The sequence below is a fragment of the Mustela erminea genome, chromosome 7 (assembly GCF_009829155.1).
Source record: "Mustela erminea isolate mMusErm1 chromosome 7, mMusErm1.Pri, whole genome shotgun sequence".
NCBI lineage: Eukaryota > Metazoa > Chordata > Mammalia > Carnivora > Mustelidae > Mustela > Mustela erminea.
This window is the reverse complement of record NC_045620.1, coordinates 27710715-27736436: the sequence shown is the minus strand read 5'-3', so window position 1 is coordinate 27736436 and position 25722 is coordinate 27710715. Positions and strand designations below refer to the sequence as shown.

The window sequence follows — 25722 nt, the reverse complement described above, 5'->3', positions numbered from 1 at the left end:
GCTGCTGTTGATCTCATAACTAGGCCCTGCCCTCATGGAGCTTCAGGTCTAACTGGCAGCCTGACCCACCAGGACAGTCCAATCTGGAGGTCAGAGGCTGGGGAGGCCAGATGGGTGGGGATGATGAGGGGCCTTCCTGGAAAAGGAGCTCAGGGGTCTGGTAGGGGCAAGGGAGGCATTCCAGAAGTAACAGGCAGGCACGGGGATGGAAAGGTGATGCGGGCGTGAGGTAAGGGTGGAGACTCGGACTGAAAAGGCAGTAATGGGGACAGAGCTTAGTCCTGACCCTTCCATAGGGAGCCACTGAAGACTATGAGCAGGGGCATGCCCACAAAGCTCCACCTGGGTGGTCGGGAAGCAGGGTAAGAGTGAGAGACGGGACGTGCTGGAACACCACAGAGTGGAAAGAAACCCTTGCCTGTGTGTGGGGGTGGTTTGGGGCCCAGTTTGAGCCCCGCCTCTGGGCTCACCTACCATGTGACCACAGGCAAGTCCCTCACCCTTCTGGGTCCGTTTCCTTCTCCAGCTCCTCTCCAAGGCCCTTTCAGACCATGACTGGAGTAAACGGAAGTGTGTGCAGATTGTGTATTGGGGGTGGGGGGACTCGTGTGATTCCACTGGCATCATTATTTTCTAGTTTTCTTGGGCCTTGAAGACTTGGCCTAAGATGGGTCCATCACCCATGGCTTACCTCCTCCTTCGGGCCCATATGGCTCAGCCCTCAGGTGTATCTATGCCTCAATTTCCAGTGGCATTTGTCTCACCGAGGAGAAAACATGGCCTGGGAGCCACTTTCCAGCTGTGTAACTTGAGCAGTCCTTTGCCTCTCTCGCCTACTTAGCAGAGAGGATATGGGACATTGAGATGAGGGCTTTAAAGCATGATTAGTGGCCACTGCCTTCCTTGCTGTTGTTCCTGTGAGCTTTCCTGGGTAGGATTCCTGGCTGTAAGCTCCTGGGAGGCTGGCGGTGTCTCCTCTGTGGCACTGCACACCGGCTGGGCCCCCACTCAGGCTGGGATGCCCCGGGCTGGTGCAACTCTGCCCAGGCTTGTCACGGGGATTGTGACTCGGACCTGCCTGGCTGGTGAGCAGTCCCGATACTCACCCCGCCCTGGGTGGGTGTCCTGTGTCGGTGCCCTGTGTCACTCCACAGGGACTGCCCAGCACACAGGTCCCCAGTTCCTCCCCAGGCACCAAGAGGGACAGGCACCCCTGTCCAACCAAGCTCACCAGGACCTAAACTAAATTCTTCCCCCTTTTTTGTTTACTTTTATTTATTTGGGGAGGTAGGTAATACATTCAAATTCTTCAAAATTTAAGAGGTATCAAAAAGTGTACTATAACCAAATCCCCTCCTGGCCCAGAACACAGTCCCCAATTCCTCTTCCTGGAGAAAACCAATCTAAACTCCTTTCTAAAACAAGCTTAATTTGCTCCCCCCTTAGAAAAAATTATAAGCACTAAAAGCAAAAACTAACTTCAAACCCAACCCAACTCACCCCCCACTACCTTGGAACACACATCCAGAATTTCAGCATTTTATTTTATTTTATTTTTTTTGAGGCAGGGCAAGGCAGAGGGAGAATCTTAAGGAGGCTCCATGCCAGGCGTGGAAACCAACGTGGGGGCTCGATCTATGACCCTGAGATGACAACCTGGGCAGAAAGCAAGTCGGACACTTAGCTGACTAAGCCACCAGGTGCCCCCAGACTTCCAACACTTCAGTATACATCCTCCCAAACTGGTTGCAACACATATCCACTTTTCAAGAGATGAAAACCAAACAGAAGAGCAGAATCACAATACTGACTTTTCAGTATCTTGCTCACCGTCTTGGGAAACTTTCCTCACGGTTTTTCCTTAAATGACACAAATAGCTTTGTGATCTTCCACAAATAAGGATTTGTTTAGCCAGACCCCAGTGACTTCGGGCTTTCTAGATTTCCTTATTATAAGCAACACGGTGATGGGCTCCAGGACCTCAATGCCTACTTGTTTACTGGAATAAATTACCAGGAGAATGCTGCTGCACAAAGATGACATGCAAATTTGTAAGGCATTCCATATTAAAAAAATAAAAGGGGGGAATGCTGGGTCACAAGTATGGCCATTTTTTTAAGGCCCTGGATGCCCCCTCAAACTGTCCTCACGTTCAGCGGGACTGATGTCCAATCCAAATCTGACTTCCTCAAGGTCAAGAAGTCTTGGTTCCTACCCCTCCCACCAGTGGCAGCGGGCCCCTACCCCCACCTCCACATCTTGACTAAGGCCCGAACCCTCCTCTGGGCCCGGTGACTTGCTTTGTTTATACACGCACAGGGCCTTTACCTAGGTCCATCCGGGTTAGTCAGCTGACTGGGGGGCGGGCACCACCCTTCCCAGAGCAGGAACCTGGCTGGGACAAGGGCACCCGCTCCCAGGGAGGGGAACAGACTCTTGGCAGTGGCTGACAAAGGACGCCAGGCAGCACCCAGGTGGCAGGTAAGAGCTGGGGCCCGTACTGACCACGACTGAGGTCTGTGAGGTTTGTTCTTACACCCATTGGCTGGTCCTGATCCCTCTGGAGGCTCCCAGGCAGTTTTCTTTCAAGGTGCCTCCCTCTGGGGGAACAGTGTGGACAGGGGTCTCCTTCTCTGACGCCTGCCCTGGGTCAGGTTTGAGGGCTGAGTGATCTTTTTCCAGATATTATGGGGGCTGCAGGCTCCTTGGGACCTCCTGTGATAGGGCTCAGGACATGCGGCCCACATCCTGCTTATCGAAGGGGGGCCTTTGGAAGGCCAGGCAGAGTGGACTTCCACAGGGAGCGGAGAGTATATTCCTCAATTTCTGTTACTTATGTCTCCACCTGCAACAGTTTCTACCCACTACCCTAAGTAGGCGAGAAGAAATCTGCTGGGGAATGGGGCCAGTGGCTTGGCCTCACTCGGAACTGGTTTCCTTGTGTGGACACTGGACACATCCCCACACATTCAGGGGCACTGGACAAACTAATGGAAGTAAGGGGGACAGTCTGTGCCCCGCGCACCACGGGGCCTCAGGAAATGGTGCTTCAGACGAGGCTGCTGTGCGCGGGGGAGACGCACTGGGTCGTTGCATAGGGCAGTTGGAACTAATGGAAATGACTGTTTGTGTTTTTAGAGTTTTTCTTTGTTTTACAGCCTTGATTTCCAAACTAATAACAATGCTCACACCACCATCACTACTCCCTGGGGCTCCCTGTGTCCACCCTTGCCCTGCTGGTCTGTTCTTCCAATATTAGCCAAAGTGGCCCTGTTAAAATGTAAGTTGGAACAGGTCACTCTGTGGCTCAATGTTCTCCAGGGGCTCCCCTCTCAGCAGAGTAAATGCCAAATGCTGGCCACAGCCCCCTGGGGACCTGGCCCACTCCCATCCTCTCCTACTTCCTCACCACTGGCACCCCCTCTGAACAAGACTCCAGTCTCACCAGCCAGATGGTCTCTGAACAAGAGGCACCCCCAACTCAGGGCCACCATGCCCTCAGCTTTGATGCTCTGCCCTACCCCTCTAGGCTTTTACATAAGTCCCTTGTCACTCCCCACCCACAGTGAGGCCCTTGCGGACATCTGGACACTCTACCCTCCATCTTGCTTTATCTTTCTCTCTGTGACTTGTGACAAGTGTGACACACTTCCCTGTCCAGCTAGAAAGAAACCCTCAAGGATGGATTTTCCTCTTGCTCACTGCCTCAGTACCTAGAACAGCACAGGGACTTAGGTGTTCAGTAAATGTCCTGAATGAACAGCTAACGATGACTGCACACCCTTTATGTGCTTGATACTGTGCTAAGTGCCTTCTGTATTTATCTTCTCTCTTTTTAAGGATCTTTAAATCTTCACGATAACTGTGATACAAGTCCTGTTACCCATCTCACAAAGGGAGATATGACACCCAAAAGGGACTCGTCCATGCTTGCTCTCACAAATTAGAGGCAGCAGCCTGAACCCAGTCCTGCCTGCCCCCCAGGTCTTGCTCCTGCTTTGCCTCTTAGGGCCCTGTACTGGGGAGCATCTGCATCCCCCGAAGATGTTCACAGCCTTCCTCCAGCAGGCAGTACAGCCCTGAGGAGGAGGGGGCGGGGGGGGGGGGTACATGCTGGTTGCCTAGCAACAGCCTCTTCCTTTCTAACTCACCACATCCCTGGGCTAATCTGGCCTTCCAGGAGCTGTTCCTCTGACACTCTAACCCACGCTTCCCTCCCCCACACACTGTCTTCTGAAGGATGGATGAGTTGTCCACAGGAACAAGTAGGAGTCCCATAGTTTCAGCTATTTAGAACAAGGTGTTCCAAGAGAGTGTTCTCATTCCAAAACCCAAAGGTGGGAGCGGACGACCCTTTTCAGCCCTGCTGATCTCCGAGGACCCGACTGCTGGATTGTTGTGGGTGGTATTACTGCTGTTATCAAAAAATACAGAAGTTCAGAGTTGGAAATTCTGTAAAGTGTAGGGAAAGGAAAATTCCTTTGAGAGAGATGGGTTACTTTCCTTTCACAGGAGCCAATTAATTGCAGGAAGCCAGCACTGAGCTGAGGAACTCTTTCATTGTCAGACTGTAGGAAAAAGCCTTTTAATCCACCTCATTAGAGCAGCGTGGTTTTTTTCCCCCCCTCCTTTCTAGGCCCAGAGTTTCTCTTCAAAGGACTTTTTTGGGGGCTTTCTCTTCCCTCTGTGTCTTGCTTTCCCATTCCTTTAAGAAAGAGTAACTGGACTCCTGCCGTGTGCCAGTACTGGGGAGGGAAACAGGCAAACAAAAACAGCACAGAGGAAATCCAATCCCAGAGAATGTAGAAGACCTTGCTCACAGAGGTGCTTAGTAAACATTAGCAGAATGAATGACGAATAGGTGAATATGCGGTTCTGGGGTCTAGAGAAGGGAGGTTTGATTAATTCCGTGTGTGGGGGTGTGGGGATTTGGGGGGAAAGCTTAGAACTGAAGGAACAGGAGTTCACCAGATGAACAAAGGGGAAGGAGAAGGCGTGAATGGCATTCAAGACAGAGGGACAGGAACCTGAAAAGGCAGGGAGGCATGAACTAGGAGTGTGAGTTCTAGTGTCAGCAGGCAGGCTGGAATGAATGAAATGCAGGATGAAGTGTGGAAAAGTGAGGAGGTGTGACTCCAGATGGTAGTAGGAGTCAGGTCATGGACATCTGAACGTCAAGTTGAAGTTTAGAGATTTATCCTGAGAACAAGAGCTCCGTAGGGCTTCAAGAGCAGGAGCTGAGGTTAACTCCCAGATTTCTGGCTCAGACCAGGAGGTGGACTTGGTAGGACAGATGAAGAGGGGCAGCAATGCTAGGAAAAAATGAGCTCAGTTTGAATAACCTGGGAGGTAGTAAAGATCTGGAGGGCAGCTGGACCCTTGGGTCTGGGCCTCCCTATCCCTGCAGTAGCACATTCCGCACCCACTCCCTTGAACCCTCTTCCTTCCCTCCTACAAAAGCCTTTCCTGGTTGCCTAAGCCTTTTGTTGCCTTTTGCTTTAGCCTGCACCCCCTAAGCCAAACTGCCTGAATTCCTTATAAGAGCAGTGGGTCTGATTCTAATGTGGGAAGTGATCTGCCTGGCCAAGCACAAAACCCCTACTCTGGGTGGCAGGGCTCAATCACTCAGCTACTCTGGGTGGGATCCCGGGGTGAACCTGCGTAGAGTTGGGGCGGGGCACTTGCAGCTAAGCACCTGGTCAGAAGTCGGGGCCAGGCAAAAATACCTGGTGGGAGGGTCAGTGATGTCCCAACCGGCGGGAAATACTCGGGAACTGAAAGCGCTTAAGCCTTAGCGGGTGAGGGGGCTTCTACTCCAGCAACAGGCTGCGGGAAGAGCAGACATGTCTATACTCTCCTTTCCTCCCACAGCTGCCTTAGAAACTGAATCTTATCAGCCATCAGGGAACGGATCACCTGCACCCTCCCTCCTCTGGAAGCCGTAAATGGTCCTCTGGAGTCAGGGACGTGGGGGGACACTCGCTCCTTTAAAGCTGCGCGCGGCCTCCAGTCGGGTAAAGAGGGGACCAGGGGCCCGATCGATCCTTCCCATCCCTTACTCTGCTGCTTTACCTGACCCTTTTGTGTGTGTGTGTGGGTGCCGGCGCCAGCCACGGCCACCTGGAGAACGCGAGAGGCCGGGAGGATTCTAGCAATCCAGTAACCAACCCAGCCGGCGAGGAAGTCGCCATTTTTCATCCTGCTGCCGCGGGGCAACCTGGGAGCCACCCGTAGCGGCGCGCGGACCTGGGTGGGTAGGACGCATGCGTTCTAGATGCCGCTGCGCGCCCTAGCGCCCCCAGTGGGGACTCTGCGCAGGCGTCGTAGCCCCGAGCAACTGGCAGACGTCGCTATCGCCCGGTTTAGGAGCTGAGGGTGTGTCAGAGTGGGAGAAGTTTGGAGAGTTTCAGCAGTGCGACGGATTTGGAAACTGAGGCCTGGGGTGAAGAACAGGCTCTAGCGACTCGTGGGGCTTTCCTCAGCTCCCCATGCATGGACTTTGTGCCTGCTTGCGTAAAGCGAGAAGATTGAGGCTGGCAGGGAGAAAGCGGGTCCGTCCTGAATGGTGGTTCCCGGTGGGTGAACCAGCCTGATGCTGGGTCGTTATTATTAACACGGAACACGAGCAATGAAAGTAATTTATAGTAGGAGAACACGCTCTTAACTTTGCAAAAGCCGAAACAGGATTACACCAGATCGTGTTTGTACCTAACTCAAAATGAGTATGTTTGGATTTAAGAGAAGACAGCATTCAACTGAACTCTGCCACAGTTTGTATTGGACGTCTCCAGTCAAAGGATAAGTGTTTGTGTACAGGTGTGGAATTAATATGACAGTCAGGCACACGTGGGCGTATTCTGGTGAGAAGTGTGGACACTGATTTCCCAAAATGGCGAACAAAACAAAGCATAACCTCCCTTGGTTAACCTGGTATTTGCATGTCTGGATAACATACGGCATATTAAAACTAGGAAGTACTGTAGTTGTATATGAAACGGTACAAGCAGGCTTTATGCCCACATAAAGGTTTGGGGGTAGTTTGTTGCAGTGACTGCTCTGCAAGTTCCAGGAAGTCCAGATCTCTGTTCGCTCTTTCCTAAATGTTACTGATGTCCCCTCAGTCTCGTGACACCCAAAAATGCCCACAGAAATTTCTAGTCCGTTCTTGGAAAATTACTGTTTTACTCAAATAACTTTTTTGTCACCATGCATGCTTGCCATTGTGGGGAGGCGTAGAATGTGGTGAACAGGACACAGCCCCTGCCTGCCCTTGTGAGGTGAGGGATCTGGTATGACAAAATACCCAGATGTCAATAATGTGGTATGATAAATAGCTAGGCAGTAGAGAGCACAACTCAGGGTTAGGAACACAAGAAGACCCGACCAACTAGCAGGGGGGCATCCCACAGCCTGAAAAAGGCAACCCAAGAAATAGCATTTGAGCTAAACCTTCAAAGAGTACTCCAGAGGGAGGGGTGGTGTGCCAGAAGCAGATGGCCCAGGTGACTAGTCCTTGGTGCACAGTAGATACTCAAATGATGTGAGTGCACAGACGGATGATTGAACGAGGCACTAAGCATATTTGTTAACTGGGAGCCATTCCCGACTAAATCATAAATGTTAAAAGGCAGGGGAATGCCTATTTCCTAATGCTGCCCAGAGCCCGAAACTGAGTGGAGACTCACAGAAGGTGAAGGTGGTGAAGATCCCAGATACAGAGAAAGTGTTGTGTGGTCCTGGCCTGGGAGTGATTTCTAGGAAGTGGATCTCTGGTTTTGTTCTCCTAGAGGGTAACCACTAAAAATACAACTGCTGTGCTGCTTCAGTGGTAGAAAAAGCGGGGCAGAGCTGACCTCTCATTTTCACATATACTCCTCATACATCATCCTCGTAACAAGGCTTATTTTTGGCGGGTGGTACCTGCTGAGGACTGTCACAAGAGAAAATTCCCCCAGAGTGTGTGCACAGTGGGGAAATTCACAGGCAAAGAAAGAGGTTTACTCTCCCTGCTGGTCTAAAGAAGTCAGAACCAGTCTCCCTCTCCCTCTGGGACAACCTCTGCCCTCTTGAGGTGATCATTTCTGCAGCAAAGACCAGACTAGGACAAGGATCTGGAGCTGCCTGCTTCCGGGAGCCAAGCAGGTGATGTAAATTTCTGGCCAGGTACTTTGGGAAACAGGAAAGCACAGGCAGCCCCATCTAAGAGACTGGCTGCAGCTCAGCCTGGACTGGGTGTCGCTGTGCATGATTCCTGCTCTTGCACTGCCAAATAATTTGACTTTTTTTTTTTTTTTTCAATACAAGTTAGAAGTGAAGAATTTTTTTTTTATTCCCAGGCTTTAAAATACTGGCACTAATTCAAATTTGAGAAAACCCAAAAAAACAAGACTGAGAGGTGAGTGAAATGCATTTGGGACCTCTGGTCCTTGTTTCCATCCTGGGAAGGTGGAAAGACATCAGAGCAGGTGTACACAAGAAAGGGGTCCCTAGGGTGGTCACAGGGAACTGACCGGACTGCACCAGGGGAGATGGGACTCCAGCCCTGCTCTGGTCCAGATCCTCTGGGTATCCCCCCTGAGTGGCCCACAGGGGCTAAGGTCATCCTTATCCATCATTGTTCCTTCTCTTTCCTCTGCACCTGCTGCCTTGATACCACCCCTCTACCCATGTACACCATTCCTTCTAACTTGCTATCAAGTTCCTCCTCACTCACATCCCACCCCTAGCCTCCACGCTGTGTGCAGACCTCCATCATCTTCCCGCCCCTCCCCAGGCACTACAACATCCTCCAAAGGGTCTTGCCTCCTCTCTTGTTCTCCAGATGGCAGCCAGTAAGCCCTTCTGCAGGAGCCTGCAATGTCTCACCCACCCTTAGAGTCCCCAGGGGCTCCCCTCTGCTCTCGGTGTCTAGCTCACTTTCCCTAAGGTGGCCTGCACAGACTTCTGATTCCTCCAGAGATTGGAACTGGTGGCTCACAGGCCAGATGCAGACAGGTTTTATTTGACCTTGCAGTATACTTCATACTTTCAAATTAGTGGACTACATGCAAAACCTAAGACAAGGAATTTGACAAGATCAGAGCTTTGCAAGAAGAGTGGAAGCCTAGGCTAAGATCAAGGCTAGAAATGGGTGGTATACAGTAGGAGCTCAAATACCCAGAAGTGAGCAGGGGTGTGGGAGCTGGGGGAGGGGTTCTAAATGTCCTGCTGCCTCTCTGTTGTAATGAAGACCCCACCTACTTAACACCGGACTGACTTCTGTGTAGTTGGGGGCTGATGCTGGACACACCCCTAACAAAGGCCAGGTATGCAGCAGGTGCTCACTATGAACCTGCTGGATTTGGGTCTTGAGTGACCAGAACTTTTAAGCCTGTTTGAACTTCGAAAAAAAAAATTTTTTTAAAGATTTTACTTATTTGAGAGAGAGCACAAGCACGGGGAGCAGCAGGCAGAGGGAGAAGCAGCACCCCTCCCCCCACCCCCCATGGCTGAGCAGGGAGCCTGATGAGGGACTCAGGCCCAGGACCCTGGGATCATGATCTGAGCCAAAGGCAGATACTTAAATCAGCTGAGCCACCCAGGCATCCCTCCATCTGGCCTTTGAAACATGGCAGGGAAGGACTTGATCCCTAGCCCTGCTCCTCCCAGCCAGCATGTCCTGGGTGGTCCCCTGGGTCCATGGTCTAAAGCCCAGAATCAGCTGAACAGATGGGATGGAATTTTGCAAGGGTGGGCTTGGGAATAAATCAGACTTGGGTTCAAACTCCACTCCCCGATCTCCAAAATGCAGAGGATACCTTCCTGATTTATTTCTCATCCCGAGAATCCTGAGTGGCACACATGGTGGGGGAGGCAGACATCCACACTTCCTCTCACCCCTCACTGCTCCTCACCCTCTGTGCCCTGTAGGTGTTCCAAGGAGGCGCCATGTCCACCCTGTACCCATCTCTGGAGGACCTGAAGATGGACCAAGCTATTCAGGTAAGCCACTAGGCATGTGTCAGCCTAGGTCCCCTCGTGGGTACTTTGTGATTGCCCCAGGGTAGGTAAGGGAGGCTTGTCTTGGAAGGTGCTGGGTGCTGGGTCCCTGGCCATGCAGGTCACCTCTGCAGGACCTGCTGGTGGACAGACGTCCAGAGGCTAAGGCAGTGGAGATAGAGCAGGAATGGAGAAGCCCAAACAGCTGCAGACAGGCCTTTTGTGCTTCCTAGCACCTCCTCCATCCCAGTTCAGGTAGACTCCACTGTACACAGGCTTCCAGAGTAAGTCCGATGGGGATGGCTTTTGGCCTGCTCATCCCCAGAAGCTCCTTCTTCCTTCCTTCCACCTGTGGTTCCAGTGGGTTTTGAGAATTTGGGACTTTTTGATTGAGAATTTCACTGGGAGGTAGGCCTCAGTGCTCTGGCTGCCTCAGGTAGTAAGTGGGTCATGACATTTGGTGGGTTGTAGGCTATGGGGAGAACCTTCCCCAGAAACGTGGACATGTACAGAGATCACATTTACACCCCTACGTTTCATGGATACCCCACCTTAGGCTGCCAGCATAACTAAGGCCCTGACTCCCAGCCTCAGGGAGCCCCGGGCTCCAAGAGTTCTGGGGGTCCTGGGCACAGAAGACCAGCGCTTCCCACCTCTCCCCAGGCCCAGGCCAGAGCTGCATCCAGGATGCCTGCCCTGCCAGTCTCCCAGTCTTCAGGTGAGTGAGCCAGCGGGGTGGGGTGCTCCTGACCAACAGTGACCTCTTGTGGCCACTTCCAAGCAGTCTCTTGCCTGCCCCTGTGCTGTGGGCTTCCTGAACATTTTACCCTCAGCAGAACACTTTGAGAGGGAGCCTGAGAAAACTGTGGCTTAGTAAGAGCACTAAGTCCCCTGATTTGGAGCTACCTTTGGAGGCCAAGTGAGGAAACCAAAGATGTTTGTGGTGGTCCCTCGAGTTGCTGGTGGCAGTCTGGATTCAGGTCCTGTGGCAGCTAACTTGACCTCAGACCCACTCTTTCCCTCCTTGCCATGCAGTCTCCTGGGAGCCGCCCTGGGGTCAGACACCGGCCTCCTACAGCCCCTGCAGCCCCCCAGCCCCTGGATTTCCTAGGAGCCAGGGCCTCATGACCCCAGCACCGGCCCTGGGCTTGGTGTCAGATGTCTCCCTGGTGCCAAATAGTCTGTGGCGTTGAACAACACCACAGCGGCACAGGAGGGATTCTGTGTCCCAGGCTGCTCCTGGGGAGAACCCTGCCCCTCAGCCCTTCTGAAGAGAGAACCCCCATCACCAGCAAGGGTTCCCTTGCATTCTCAGGAGTAAACAACACCCCCAGGCCCTGTTTCCTGATACAGATGAGCGAGCACATGGGAGCCAGGCAGGTGTGGCCAAGGTCACACCCCTGAATAACACCTTTCCTCTCCCTTCCATTCCCTTCCTGTCAGTTTTGTACCCAAGCCTGGCAGAATTGGAAAATTACATGGGTCTTTCCCTCTCCAGCCAAGAAGTCCAGCAGAACCTGCTTCAGATTCCAGAAGGTGCTACCGTAGGTATTTGTCTCTTGCCTAATGTGGGCACAGAATGTGCCAACTCTCCCTCCCTCTTGGTGTTGCCATATGAACAGACTGGACTCTCCTCTTCCCTAGCATGTCTGGGCTGTTTCTTGATGGCACTTTTCATTTTGAGCCATCATTAAAAGGGCTGGGGTTTCCTGCAGACTTGGGCACAGAGGACCCCTGCCTGCTCTTTGGCCTCTGGCTTCAGGCAGCTGGATGCGAAGGGAAGGCGTTAAACCCGACCTAAGCCTGGAGGCTTCAAATGAAGGAGCTGCCCATGCCTTGACAACTGTTGCATGGACGGCAGAGCTGAGGCAGGGAGCAACTTGCCACCCAGCTCTGATCCCCGGGGTTAAACGACTGTGCTTGCTTGACTCCTGCTCTCCAGAGCTCAGAGGAGCGAAAGAAATGATCCCTCCTGAAAAGATGTTCGTTTAGAGCCCCCATCCCCACTCAAACCCCCTGCCTCCAGCATCTCCTTGGACCGTTGGTCAGTGGGCTGGTTGGCCATCCTGTCCCCACGCGGGTGAACATTGGTGGCAGAACCCAGCTGCGTGGTCTTATGAAGTGAGGCGGGCGAGGATGAGAACTGCCTCAGCCGTGGGCCAATGAGGGGCTCACAGGAGAAAGTCAACCAGGATAGGGACGTGTGGGGCCCTGGGGTGCTGCTCCACAGTGATCCCCCACCATAGTCATGCTGTGAAATACAGACAAGAAGCCAAGAAAGTCATGTGGTATATACCTCACTTGGAAGCCTTTGACTGAATCCTTCCTTGTTCCAATAATGAGGATGTGAGTCCTTTCACTTAAATACTGATAAAAACATGACAGATGAATTCATTTTTATAATTAAAAATGTTATGCTTAACTTTTTATTTTTAAATAATCAGATTCATGGGAAGTCACAAAGATAGTACAGAGAAGAGTGCAGAAGACTACCCTCACCCAGCTTTCCCAGGGCTAATGGGGGAAGTGGTGGCGTAACTGTAGGATAAGGAACGCGGGCATTTTGCGTTGGTCCAGTGAGTGTCTGTAGTTCTGTGTCACTTTGTCACCTGCAGAGATAGACCCACATAGGTACCAGTGCAACCAAGGTACGGATAATTTCGTCACCACAGAGGTCTCCCTCTGGCTGGTCCCTCATGATCACGTGCACCCTCTCCCCCTCATCTTCCCTAACCCCCTGGCCACCACTAGCCTGTCTTCTGCCTCCACTGTTGTGTTTCCAAATGTTACCTACATGGGATCATACAGTGTTTTCAGATAGGCTTTCTCCACTCAGCATAATGCCCTTGAATTTTTTCCAGGTTGTTCAGTATATTAGTAGCTCATCCCATTTTCTATATTTATTTGTTATTTGTTTATTTTTGTTTCATTTTATTTTAATTGCAGTATAGTTAACTACAGTGTTATGTTAGTTCAGTACAGTGCAGTGATCCGCACTTGCATACATCACCCGGAGCTCGTCGAGGCACGTGTGTGCTTAGCCCCCCTCACCTGTTCTCCCCACCTCCCGCCCCCTCCCCTAGCTCATCCCATTGTGTTATTAATAGTCCATGGTATGGATGTGCAGAGGTCTGTTTAACCCATTGAGGGTCATTTTAGTTGTTTCCAGTTTGGGGCTATTTCAACTGAGTTATTACGGGTATTTGTGTACAGTTTTTTTGTACGGACGTAAGTTTTCATTTCTCTGGGATAAATGTCCAAGAGTGCAGTTGCTAGGTTGTAAGATAAATGCATATTTTAAATTTTAAAAAAGATACTGGCAAACTCTTTTAAGAGTGGCTCTACCATGTTATTTTCCTGCCGGCGACACCTGCAGCTCCAGTTCCTCCCCATCCTTGCCAGCTTCTCGTTAATGTTTGCCATTGTGATGGGTGCGGAGTGACGTCTCTTCACGGGCTGAGTCTGCATTTCCACAGTGGCTGGTGGTGCTCAGTGTCTTGTCATGTGCTGTTTGCCAGCTGTAAATTCTCCTCAGTAAAATGCTCTTCATATGTTTTGTTCATCTTCTCAATGGATTTTTTTTTTTAAGTCAAGTTTTTTTTTTTTTAAGATTTTATTTATTTATGACAGAGAGAGGGAATACAAGCAGGGGGAACTGGAGAAGGAGAAGCAGGCTTCCCGTTGAGCAGGGAGCCTGATGCGGGACTCGATCCCAGGACCCTGGGATCATAACCTGAGCTGAAGGCAGACGCTTAATGACTGAGCCACCCAGAGCCCCTTAAGTCAAGTTTTTAGAGTTCTTTATTCTAGAGTCCTTAGATAGGTTGCTTGTAAAAATTTTCTCCCAAGTGTGAGCAAAATTTTTAGTTGTGATGAGGTTCAATTCATGGATCTTTTTCTTTTGTGGATGGGCCTTTGCTGTCCTGTCTAAAGACATTTACACCAAGCACCAGATACTGAAGATTTTCTCCCTTATTTTCATCTAAAACCATTATAGTTCTATGTTTTACATTTTTTGAAAGATTTTATTTGTTTTAGAGAGAGACAGAGCAAGCAGGGGGAGAACAGAGGGAGAGGGAGAGAATCTCCAGCCAACCCCGTTGCAGGTCTTGATTCCAGGACCCTGAGATCATGACCTGAGTCAAAACTGAGTCACATGTTTAACTGACTGAGCCATGCGGGCACCCCAGGTTTTACATGTACATTTATGATGAGGGGCACCTGGGTGGCTCAGTTAAGCGTCTGCCTTTGGCTCAGGTCGTGATCCCAGGGTTCTGGGACTGAGTCCCGCATTGGGCTCCCTGCTCAGTGGGGAACTTGCTTCTCCTTCTGCCTGCTGCTCCCTCTGCTTCTGCTCTCTCTCTTGCTCTGTCAAGTAAATAAATAAAATTTGAAAAAAAATTTGTGATGAAGTTTGAGTTAATTTTTGTATAGGGTGAAGCTTAGGTCAAGCTTCATATTTTTATCTGTGGATGTTCAACTGCTCCCATGCCCTTAGTCAAAAAGACTATTTCTTTTCCATCGAACTGCTCTGGCACTTCTATTAAAAAGCAGTTGGCCCTACTTTTGTGAGGCTACTTTTGGAGTCTTTGTCCTATTCCATTGATCCATGTGTCTGTCTCACCACTGTTACCAAACTGTAGCTAAATAATAAGTCTTTAAATTTGGTGGAATGACTCCTCCTGCTTTATTCTTTTTGTCAAAAAATAGCTTTAGTTAGTCTAGTTTCTTTGTCTTTTCATATAAAGTTTAGATTAACCTTGCCTACATCTACAAAACATCTTGTGAAGATTTTAATAGAAATTACATTTAATCTTTTATTTTATTTTATTTTTTATTATTTTTTGAAGATTTTATTTATTTATTTGACAGATAGTGATCACAAGTGGCAGAGAGGCAGGCAGAGAGAGAGGGGAAAGCAGGCTCCCTGCTGAGCAGGGAGCCTGACGTGGGGCTCCATCCCAGGACCCTGAGATCATGACCTGAGCCGAAGGCAGAGGCTTAACCCACGGAGCCACCCAGGCGCCCCTACCTTTAATCGTTATATCAGTTTGAGGACAATTGAGGGCTTCACTATGTTGTTCTAATCCATGAATAGAAAATACCTTTCCATTTATTTAGATCTTCTTTGATATCTTTTATCAGTCATTTTTTGGTTTTTGTTTTCAGTATACAATTCCTACATATGGGTTTTTAGACTGACTCCTATTTTTTATTTTTGAGTGATTATAGTTGGTAGTGTACTTTTAATTTCAGTTTCCATGTGCATGCTGTTAGTGTATAAAAAGTGTAGTTGGTTTTTGTGTGTTGATCTTGTATCCTGTGACCTTGCTGAACTCGCTTATTAGTTTTAGGAGTTTATAGATTCTTCGGAATTTCCTGTTACATTATCACATCATCTGCAAATATTTCTTTTCCAATCCGTATGCCTTTTATTTCCTTTTCGTGCCATATTGCTCTGGCTAGTTATTCCAGTACCGTATTTAATAGTAGTGGTGAGAGTGACATCCTGACTTGTTCTGGGCTTTAGGTGGGGGAAAAGCATTATTTTTATACTTCTTGCTGACATTTTTTTTTCAAGGCAAAAATCAAGTCCTTTTTCCCCCTGATTGCTCCTCGTTTGCTGAAAATTTTTGTTGTATTTTTAGTTTGATTTTAAAATGGTCTTCTCCTGATCCCAGTGTGCCCTGCAAAATGAGGGTCCCTTTTCTGTATACCTATCCTCTCTCTGTCCTCATTTTCCTGGCCGATTTTCAGGGGCACAGACTTTGATGCCTCCTAGTGGCTTCATGGAGCCATGTCCCCTAGCAGCCCCTGCAGAGAAGAGGTTAGTTTGGGGATGGGATAGGGCCCAGGGACTACATTCTTCTTTTTCCATCCTGATGAGGCCCCAGAGGCCAGCTGACCCCACCCTGGTGTCTGCAGACAGTGAGCTCTGGCCCCTCACCAGGCCAGCTGGTGGCACCACTATCTGGGAACAGCCTTGGCACACGGCGTGTGGAGATCAAGCCTGGGGTACGTGAGATCCACCTGTGCAAGGACGAGCATGGCAAGACAGGACTGCGGCTGAAGGCCATTGACCAGGTAGGGCTGGGGGCTGGGCAGGAGAGGTGGGGGCATCCCCCCCCCACATCTGCCACCAGTCTGGGAGGGGGCAAAGTGGGCCTTGTCCACAGTAAGGAAGGTGCAGAGCAGGCAGGGGAGCTGAGGCCTACCAAGCCTCGGGCTCAGTTTCCTCCTCTCCACCTCTGTCCCCTAAGGCCTCAGGGCTGGTGCTGGGTTCTAGCAGCAGGGACCCTCCACCTACCCCCTCCTGGGTTCCTACTGCTCCAGAGGGTTCTGGGTTCCAGGCAGCTGTCTGTAGACAGGGGAAGCCAGGGGTGCTAATGCCATCTTAAGAAGCTAGGCAGTCCAGGGACTGGGGATGTAGCCGCCAGCTAGGGTTGAGAGCCTGACTCAGCTGCTCCCTGGCTATGTGGCCTGGAGCGTTTCCTCCCCAGGCAAATGGGGTAACTCCTGTCCTGTCTGCACAGAGCTGTAGCTCCTAGACCATCAGGAGAACAGCGGCAGGAGGGACCTGGGCTCAGAGTGGGCTGCGCAGCTGACCTCAGGGTCCTTCCTCCTCCAGGGGCTCTTTGTGCAGCTGGTGAAGGCCCACAGCCCTGCGTCTCTTGTGGGGCTGCGCTTCGGGGATCAGATCCTGCAGGTTGACGGGCGTGACTGTGCCGGGTGGAGCACGGACAGAGCCCACCGGGTGCTGAAGAGGGCGTCGGCCGAGAAAATCATCATGGTCGTTCGGGACAGGTGGGTAGCCAGGCCCCCAGCCTCCCTCTCTGCCTCCAGCCACGTCCTGGCCCAGCTCACTGTCTCTCCCCACCAGGCCCTTCCAGCGGACGGTCACCATGCACAAGGACAGCGTGGGCCACATTGGCTTTGTCCTCAAGAAGGGAAAGGTGGTCTCTGTGGTCAAAGGGAGTTCTGCGGCCCACAACGGGCTCCTCACCAACCACGCCGTGTGTGAGGTGAACGGGCAGAACGTCGTCGGGCTGAAGGTAGGCCGGCGGGAGCTGCAGGGGCTGAGAGCTGGCTGCACGGAGGGCAGGTTCGTGCCTGCGGGCGGGCTGCTGTCCCTCTCGAAGCCCGAGGCCCTCCTCCTCCAGTTGCTGAGAGGGTACTCTAAGATGAGGGAGATAGAGCTCTGAGCACAGGGCCAAGCCCATGGGAAGTGCTCAGTAAATACAAGCTATTGCCTGGCAGCCAGAGGAGCGGTGGGGTCAGAGGAGCGGTGGGGTGGGGGTGAGGGGGAGCGCTGCCAGGACAGGGCGCCTGGGGAGGGGGCTGCTGGCTGCGCAGATACCTCCCTCCTCCCTCCTCCCTCCCCGGTGATACTGGCTCACATTCCCCGTAATAAGAAGATTTTAGAAAATTGCTGCTCAGAAACACACTTCTGGCCTCTGTTCATCTTTGGAGGGTGTGTGTGTGTGGTGAGTTTTATCTTTAAAAAGCAAGAAGGAGCAAGGGGTCCAGGGTCTAGTGGATGCTGCCCAAGGGGTGGGCGCCTTCAGGGACCGGGGATGATGAGTCATGTGGCTTTTTGTTCCTGAACAAGTGAAAAGGGCTTGATGCTGACTCGCTGCCCCCCGGACCGTGCGTGGTCCTCCATCGCGGCTGTGACTGAGAGGGAGGATGCTGTCCCCTCCTGCCTTCCGAACTGTGGGTCTCCCCTGGCTGACGCGGCCTGGGCAGTGGCCTCCCGCTCTGCAGGTGGCATGGATCTAAGCCAGTACCCCACCCTCTCAAGGGCCGTCACCAAGCCATTCCTGTCCCATCTCTGCTTCCTGTGCTGGACAGTCTCCACTACCATGTGCGGCAGACCCTCCCTCCCCAAAGGCTCGCGTCTTCGTGAGGAACTTGCCAGTTACCCTGGCAAACCGCGGTGCTCAGAGGCTCTGAAGACTGGGGTTCTCCCTTTCCTGGATGGCTCCATGTAGCTGTGCTTTTTGAGATGGTTTTGTCTCCTGAAAGCAGATCCGTTTCCACCCTGTGGCTGTCACTAGTCCCACTAGCACGTCCTCGCATCTCATCCCACAATGGCTGAGCACGTGACCAAGTTAGATGTCTGTGATCGGTCGCTCTGTCTCTGAGGAAGGGCCGGAAGCTCTTCTGTGGCCGTGCTTCAGAGTTTGGTCTGCTTGGCCCACTTGTAGAGCTTTGTCCTTTCTTGTTCTCCCCATGGTCTGAATGGCGTCCGCAGACCTTCCTTGCGTTACTGGGCAACAAGGTATAAGATGAAGGCCCGTGAAGGGTCTGCTCGGCTGGCCGGCCAACAGGAGCCCAGTGGCTGGGTCATGCACCTGACGGCCCCCACGGCAGGGTGATTTTCTTGTGCTTTGGGACCAGAGCCTGTGTGTGACTGACTCCCACACACTGGCCTTTGGGGGTGGGGAGTGTGCTCGTCTTTACCGCAGAGACCTGGTCCGGGGCCTTACATTCTTGCTCAAACAAGTCTTCGCCTGGTGTTTGCCTGGGACCCTCACCTGATGGCAGCAGGGTCCTTTAGCCAGGGCCTTGCTGACCGCCCTCCTGCCCCCCCCACCACCACTGCAGAGGGGCCTCAGAGTCACCCCTGGCTGCAGGGTGACTGGTCACTCACCTCCTCTCCAGGACAAAGAGGTCACAGAGATTCTGGCCATGGCCGGGAATGTTGTCACCTTGACCGTCATCCCCACCGTGATCTACGAGCACATGGTCAAAAAGTAAGGCTGTCCCCCTCCTGCTTTCCCCCTCACCCCCCCCCCCACCTCCCCCCAACAAAGCCAGGAGGGCGCACACTGGGCTCAGTGTCCTCCCTTCCTGGTGGCTGATGGCTCCCAGTGTGAGCCCTAAGTGTCTTAGAAATGGAAATGAAGGCCCTGTGGGGGATGCCCTGGCTGGCTGGGAGGAGGGGCCCCTCCTGCCGGTTTTGGCGACTGTCCCTGTTGCTGTATCTAGGTTGTCCCCCACCCTGCTGCACCACACCATGGACCACTCGATCCCAGCCGTCTGAAGCCAGGAGAGAGAAGCTCAGCCGTCCTAGCCTCCCACCCTCCTGCAGGAAAGGGCGAGTCCTAGATGCCGGGGGAGGCCGGCTGCCAGGCCAGGGCTGTCCTGAGGGGGCACCTTCCGGGTGGGCAGCCACTGAGGCACAGGCCCCCTCAGGGCCTCCGGCTGGGAGCTGCACAGGGTCCCATAGGCAGTGACTCCCTGTGCCGGTTGAAATGCGGGGCACGTAGGCAGGCTGGCCAAACACTTGTTAAAGTTGCCACTGGGTCCCTTGTAAGATTTTTGCTGCCTCTACCAGCAAAACAGTTTCACATTTTGAGAGAACACAACTTCATTCTTTGTTACTTTTTTTTTTTCCCCTCTTGGCTTGCTGTGTGTCACAAACTGTACATAGTACCACTGCTTTTGAATAGATGGGATTTTAAATACAAGCCCTCTTCAAAAGTAATTGAAAATTCCAGAATCCTTGGTCCCATGACATGCCAGGCCTGGTTTTCTTCTAAGCAGAGGTGAAAAGTGGTCTCTGAGAGCAGAGATTTGGCCAGTCCTGAGGTGGCAGTGACTGGAGACGGGGAGCCGTGTCGGCCTCCTTCCACATCTGCGGGGTGGACAGGAGGCCCACTTCAGGGGTGCAGGAGGGCCTGCGGTGCACTGGAAGGCCCAGCAAGGCTGACCCTTGCGGGGGGGTGGGGGGGTTCAGGGGAGGCCCTTCTAGATCCTAGATCCTTTGTGGGACCCAGGACGGGAGTGACCGTCCCATGCTGCGATAGGCACACGGCGGTGCTGAGCCAGCACGCGGCTCTCTGGTTCCCTCCACCTCAGAAGGGAGCTCTTTCCCCTCAGCCCTTCCCTGTGTGTCCGCTGTGCCTCCCAACTTGGTAGGGATGGTTTGAGCCCCTTGCATCCCTCCTCGGGCTGCGGGCAGGGAAACACGGTGTAAAGAAAACAGGCCAAGGGGCTTGCTGTGTTTTCATGCTTTAATTCAGAGCTGTCTGCTGCGGGTACAACTCTGTCTGAACAGGACAAAGGAGACAAAATGAAGACCCTCGCCACCTCCCCCTTTCCCATACCCCCCGACTTCTCCATCGAGGGGATGGCTGAATGGGGGAGTGTGCTGTGGCTTGTTTGTACTGTCCCCCTGGGCTAGAGAAGGGGGTCAGGAGTTCCCTGGGCTCAGGCCTCTGGTAGGCCCCAGAACATCGGCGGGGCTGCCCCTCCCCAGGCGCTGTCAGACGCCCCGTTGCTAACAGTGCCTGGGAAGCCTGGTCAGTGAAAAGCTAAGTTCTCCCCTTGGGAGATGCTCGGAATAAACTCCGCAGGAGGCCAGCTCTGTGTGCAGAGTCCTAGCCCATGCTTTGATTCCTGCCTGAGCCCAGAGCCAGAGGAGCAGCAGGAAGGCCCAGACCCAGGCCCTACGACTGAGCAGAAGCCACTTCCGGCCCCCTGGGCTCCAAGGGACCAGCAGTTCAGCAGGTGCTTCCTGGGGAAATGTCCTGTGGGAGGGAATCAGCCCCAGCCCAAGGCCAGACGGTGGAGGGAGGCCCCCCGCCCCCCGACAATTTTTGCTCCAGGAGCCGAGGGCAGGAGGGCAAGGCCAGAGCTCAGCAGGAGGAGATATGAAGGAAAAAGGGGAGCTTTGGAGGAGGAGCACTGGAGGGGGGCAGTCCCCCAGCCTTGGCCTTGCACTCCTGCCCCACACCCAGTGCCCCGCGGTGCTGGGGCCGGGAGCCCGAGCCAGCAGGCCGCTGTGCTACCCCGTTTGCTCTGAGCCTCGGGCGCCACGCTGCCCCCTTTGCATAGATGCAGACACTGAGCACACGCATGGGCACATGGAGGGCTGGACCAGGGCCGCCAGCCAGCGTGCTCTCGGGGTCCATCCTGGGGCTGGGTGCAGAGCCACCGCCTCCACTGACACGAGAAAGAAATGCCCGTTGAGGGCCCCAAGAGAGAAGAACCTTGACGATGTGGGCGAGGGCTCCGCAACCCTGAGCGGCGGCGCCACTCACTTCTGGCGCGGCCCTTCACCGGGACCTCCGGTGGGACCCAGTGGACTACGGCCCCGACCACTGAAACACGAGACACGACAGGAAGGCCACAGAGAGCAAGACACAGACAGGAGCAGAGGGGCTGTGTGGCTTGACTGAATTCCAGTGTGAAAAATATATAGATTTCATGTTGTCAAATATAGTCAGACATTTATTTTCTCGGCAAAGCTTGGACTATTTCTAAGGAGACGCTACGCAGCTCCGTGAGTGCACAGCACGGGAGGCGGGGTCCACGGCCAGGCCCGGCTTGGCTTTAGATTGGGTGTGTCCACGGCCCCTCCATGGCACAACCCCAGCATCTGTGGGGCAGCCCCAGCCAGGCCCCAGGACTTCAGGTGCGCTTCGGCTGGGGTGGTGGTGCTCTGCAAAGGACGGATGGTCTGAGGCCCCAGCCAGGGGAAGGAGGCTTTGGAGGCACAAAGCGTGTGGCAGAGGGGGCTGCCGGCCCCATGGCTGAGCTGGCTGCCCACTCCCAGTGCATGCAGGGCCCCCCCTTTGATTGGAGGGTGCAGAGAAGAAAGGCGGAGCCCCCAACTCAGGCGGTGGCTGTGGGAGCAGCGGGGGCAGGTGAGCAACCTTGGCAGAGAACCAGAGTGGTCCCAGGGCCAGAGGAATGAGTAAGATACAGGGTCCCGCCAGCACCCCCCACGTGGGGCCTAATCTCTGAAGAGTGGGAGGGGCCACCAGACGGGTATAGGCCCCACAGGGGAGAAGGAGCAGGTTCACTTTGTCAAATAATAGTGGTGGTAAAAGGTCAGCAGCTTTGCTGGGGGACCCAAAAGGTCAGCAGCTTTGCTGGGGGACAGGGAAGGAGGGGGACAGTGAAGCTTCCCAGGCCAAGTGGCCTCAGGCTGTGAGCAGGGAGGCCGCAGGGCTCTGGCCTGCCCTGCTCCGTCCTTGCCTGGGAGATGACCCGGGTGCCCTGCTTTGGCCTGGACAGACATCATGGCTTCCATATCCCGTCCTGCCGTCCACCATGCTGGCTTTTCTCCAGAGACAGCTAGGTCTAAGTTTAGGAGCCCTCACTAGAATGCAAGCAGCCCCTCAGTGGAGCTGCTGGGGCGCATGAGAGCCAAGCCCCAAAGTGAACATAGTGCAAAGTGTAAGCTGGGCCTGAGGCCCCCAGTGAAACTCGGGCTGAGCTTCAGGGGCCATCATGGCCTCTGGCTTCTCAAACCAGCGGAGGATTGCCGAGTCCAGCCCACCTGCCAGACTGTAGGACCTTGTCTCAGAAGGCTGGAGGAGTGCCCCTGAACTGCCAGCCCCTGCCTCCTCCTCTCGGGCCGGCAGAGGCTCCAGCCCCAGCACTAGCCTGTCTGGCTCAGCTCTCACAGGAAGAACGATCTGACACAGCCAGGAGCGTGGAGAGGGAAACAGAGCCTGGGGAAGGGCTCGGACAGACAGACACAGAAGCCACACTGCGCTCTGCCACCTCTTGCCCATCACCGTCTTTCCACCGGCCCATGCCTGTGGCCCGACTACACTTCCGAATCCCAGAGCGGGTAGCAGCTGGAAGATGCTAGAACTGCAGCTGGGGCCCAGGGGTTGCAGACCCTGCTGAGAGTCCTGGGCGGGTAGCGTGCATTCTGGGCAGCAGCTGCCTCCACAGAAGGAGGTACTACTGGCCCAGAAGGCTGGACTGAGGGCAGGGGGTGGCTGGGGAGGAGGCTTGGATGGGCAGCAATGGGACGGGACCCGGGGTGGGGGTGGGGAGGCTCCCCTGGGCACCTCAGGCCCAGCCTCCCCACATCGACACCCCGGAGACTTCTGGGCAGGGGCGGGCGGCCCTGTGTGAAGGTCCAGGTGGACAGGGCTGGGTTGGGGGACCTCCCCACCTCCTCTCTCTGCAATGTGTCCCTTCCGTGTGCCTCTCTGCCTTTGGTCTTTCTTCCCTTGTCTCCTATCACAGTTTGGGGTGCCTTCCCCCAACCCCGACTCCCAGCCCTGACACTGTTCACATCCCCTACCCAAAACTAAATCAAGCAGCTGAGGCCCCCGGGGCGTGAGCAGGAGGAGAGCGGCACCCCTACGATCATTGGTCAGGCCGTCAGAGCCGCTGGCCAGGGCCGCACACGCTCACAGCTGGGAGCTGCCGGCCGCCTGGCTTGGACCCTGCTGGCCCAGCGAGCGGCAGCTGATCCTGCGGATGGAGTGCAAGGCCACAGTGCAGCAGCCCCGCAGCAGGGAGCTGATGTTGTAAATGGGCTGGCCCTGGCGGCGCTGGGAGCGGCACAGCCAGGCCACCGTGGGCACGGCCGGTACCACCACAGCCAGCAGATCCACGATGTAGTGGCGGCTCCAGTAGCTCTTGGGTTCCTTCTCAGCAGCCGCCTCCTCCTCCTCTTCCACGGGGCATGCCACACTCACCGATGGGCCTGGGCTGGGGTTGGCACCGGGCCGGTGTGGGCTCGGCCCCCGGGTGATGGGCTCCGGGGCCTCTAGCTCGTCCCCCACCGTCACCACCACGGTGGAGTTGCAGTCTTTGGGCCCTGGGGGGTGGGGCTCCAGCTCTGGGCCCCTGTCCCCTGATTCAGGGACTGCTCCGCAGACCTGGGCCTGGGTCACTTTCTCCAGGATGGCGTCCAGGTCTGGCTGGTACTGCACGAAGTCCGTCTGGATGGCGCGCTCCTGCATGCAGCTGACCTGCACGCCGGCCTCCAGGCCACACAGAAGCTTCTCGTAGGTGTTGCTGGCGGGGAAGCGGGGGCCCAGGCCGAAGCTGCTGTGCAACGAGCCCTCCTCGGGGCCGCAGTCCACCCCCGATGATAGCAGGCTGCTGGCCTCCAGCGCGTCCGTCCGGCTCAGTGTGTCCTCGGTCCCCGCGAAGCCGCTGTCAGCCCCGTCCTCTGCAGAGGCCCCGGGGTGGTCGCCGGGGGGCCGGTCACCGCAGACAGCAGGGTCACTCAGCTTGGTGTAGGTGGAGCTGCGGGTGAGGGAGCGGGCGGGGGACCCGCCGGCCGACTCCCCAGCGCCGTCGTCCTTGGCCGTGCCGTTCTGGGCCACTTCCATGCTGTGCAGCAGCGTCTCCAGCTTCTTGTTCTGAATGTTGATGTCCACGAAGTACTTCTGCAGCCCCTTGTCCTTGTCGATCAGGTTGTTCTTGACGGTGTCGATGACCTGCTTGAGCTGCTTGATCTCCTTGCGCGCCTCCTTCAGGGCCAGCTGCGCCTCCACACGGTGGCACTCCTCCTCGATCCAGTCCTCCTGCATGCGCGACAGCTGCGTCTTCAGGTCATCAATCTCCGTGTCCCTGGGAGCGGAGAGGACACACATGCTCACTGCCTGGCCTGTCACTGCCGCCAAGGACAAGCAGGAAAGAGCTGTCACCAAGGACAGAGGGCCTGTGCCTCCCGGCCCAGAGTTAGACACAGAAGGCCTGACTCAGTGCCTCCTTCTCACTCCAGAGGGGTGGGAGGTGGCCAAGGGCCACCGGGAGTCGGGGTGGGGAGGAAGGAATGTCCAGGCCCCTCTGCATCCCCAGCCCTAGAGGCCAAAATGCAGATGACTGTCCCCACTTAAATCCATTACCTACAGGAGAGATTAGACAAGAAAGATGCCCAGCATATAAACAGATGCCTACTGCTATAGAAACCAAACACACCCATTTTAAAAATCTTAACATAAGACAGTAAGAATGAAACAAAAAATTTCTCCTCCGTGGGAAGGGACATGGCCTCCTACGAAAGCCAGTAGTGAAGACTATCCACGGGGGGTCCTGACCAGAGTCACCCCCCTCGCCCCCAGGGGGAGATGCAGCAGGCTGCCCTGCTTTACTGATAGAACTTACTGCCACTGTGTGTGTGTGCGGGGCGGCGGGGGGGGGGGGGGGTGGCTGCCGGCCTCACACCTCCCCTCAGTTCCGGGGACGAAACGTGGTGGGTGCAACAGAGGAAAACGGTGGCTTTTATCCACACTGGTCATCTCTGCTTTGTATCTTCTGTGAGGGGGATGGGCCAGAAAGATGGACAAGAAGGCAGAGGCCACTCCTGAGAGAAGAGGCCAGCAGCTGGCAAACCAGACAAGGCACCCCAAGTCACAGCTAAATGTGGGGTGCACAGGAGGGAGGCGAGTTAGAAGCCCTTCCTGTTCAAGTTTGGTGGAAAAGGCAGCACGAGACAGGGCAGGATACAGTGAAGGCCGTGAGGGTAGAGGAAAGCCACTCCCGAGCCGGCAGATCCTGCAGGGTTGGGGGGCGGGGGGACACATCCACCCCTGCACCAATATGGCCCATGTGCCCCAAGTTCATGGGAATGCAATCCACAGAGGGTGTGACCATCTCTCTGAGGGTGATGAGCCCAGCAGAGGGACCACGCCCGATCAAGCACCATGCGCTTAGCAGAGTCAGATAGGAGAGTCAGATCAGGAAATGAGACCAGGAAGCATGTGCTGTGCTATGTCGAGGGCTCTGGGCTGAGGCGCTGCGGTGGCCGGAAAGGTCAGCCATGGAATTATCTGGAAAGGGGCAGACTGGAGCGCCCAGCAGGACATAGACCTGTGATGGCAGCCAGTGAACCAGAGCTGCTCAGAGTGGCAATGGCAGACGGACCACTGGACATGGGAGACCCTTATTGGGGTTCATTGTAGGGAAACCCACTACACTAACGCCGAGTGCCAGGAGGGAAAGCAAGCTTGAGGGAAGGGATGGGGTATGCTCAG

At 54.4% G+C, this 25722-nt stretch overlaps 2 protein-coding genes across 16 annotated transcripts in view; one reads left to right on the top strand and one right to left on the bottom strand.

The window, feature by feature from the left end:
* Positions 1–1972: 1972 nt before the first annotated feature.
* On the top strand, positions 1973–20651 carry SDCBP2 (syndecan binding protein 2). 6 transcript variants are annotated; one of them, XM_032351161.1, is made up of 10 exons: positions 1973–2482; positions 5873–6015; positions 9911–9982; positions 10643–10697; positions 11423–11523; positions 15905–16063; positions 16608–16783; positions 16860–17031; positions 18644–18735; positions 18971–20651. In XM_032351161.1, the coding sequence occupies exons 2-10, from the start codon at positions 5947–5949 to the stop codon at positions 19023–19025; spliced, it is 951 nt and encodes a 316-aa protein (XP_032207052.1). In that variant the 5' UTR covers positions 1973–2482; positions 5873–5946; the 3' UTR covers positions 19026–20651. The 6 variants fall into 6 exon arrangements, with proteins under 6 accessions (XP_032207052.1, XP_032207050.1, XP_032207053.1 ...); XM_032351159.1 differs by lacking the exons at positions 18644–18735; positions 18971–20651 and having other exon boundaries at positions 16860–18624; XM_032351164.1 differs by lacking the exons at positions 1973–2482; positions 5873–6015; positions 18644–18735; positions 18971–20651 and adding exons at positions 6255–6817; positions 7238–8143 and having other exon boundaries at positions 16860–18624.
* Positions 19968–25722, bottom strand: part of SNPH (syntaphilin) — a 35446-nt gene continuing 29691 nt past the window's right edge. For 7 of the 10 annotated variants that reach the window (XM_032351152.1, XM_032351155.1, XM_032351151.1 and 4 more), the window contains one exon: positions 19968–24316. In XM_032351152.1, the coding sequence (XP_032207043.1) occupies positions 23143–24316 (1174 nt within the window). In that variant the 3' untranslated portion in view covers positions 19968–23142. The remainder of the gene's footprint in view (positions 24317–25722) is intronic. The other 3 variants (XM_032351157.1, XM_032351158.1, XM_032351150.1) reach the window with 1 other exon arrangement.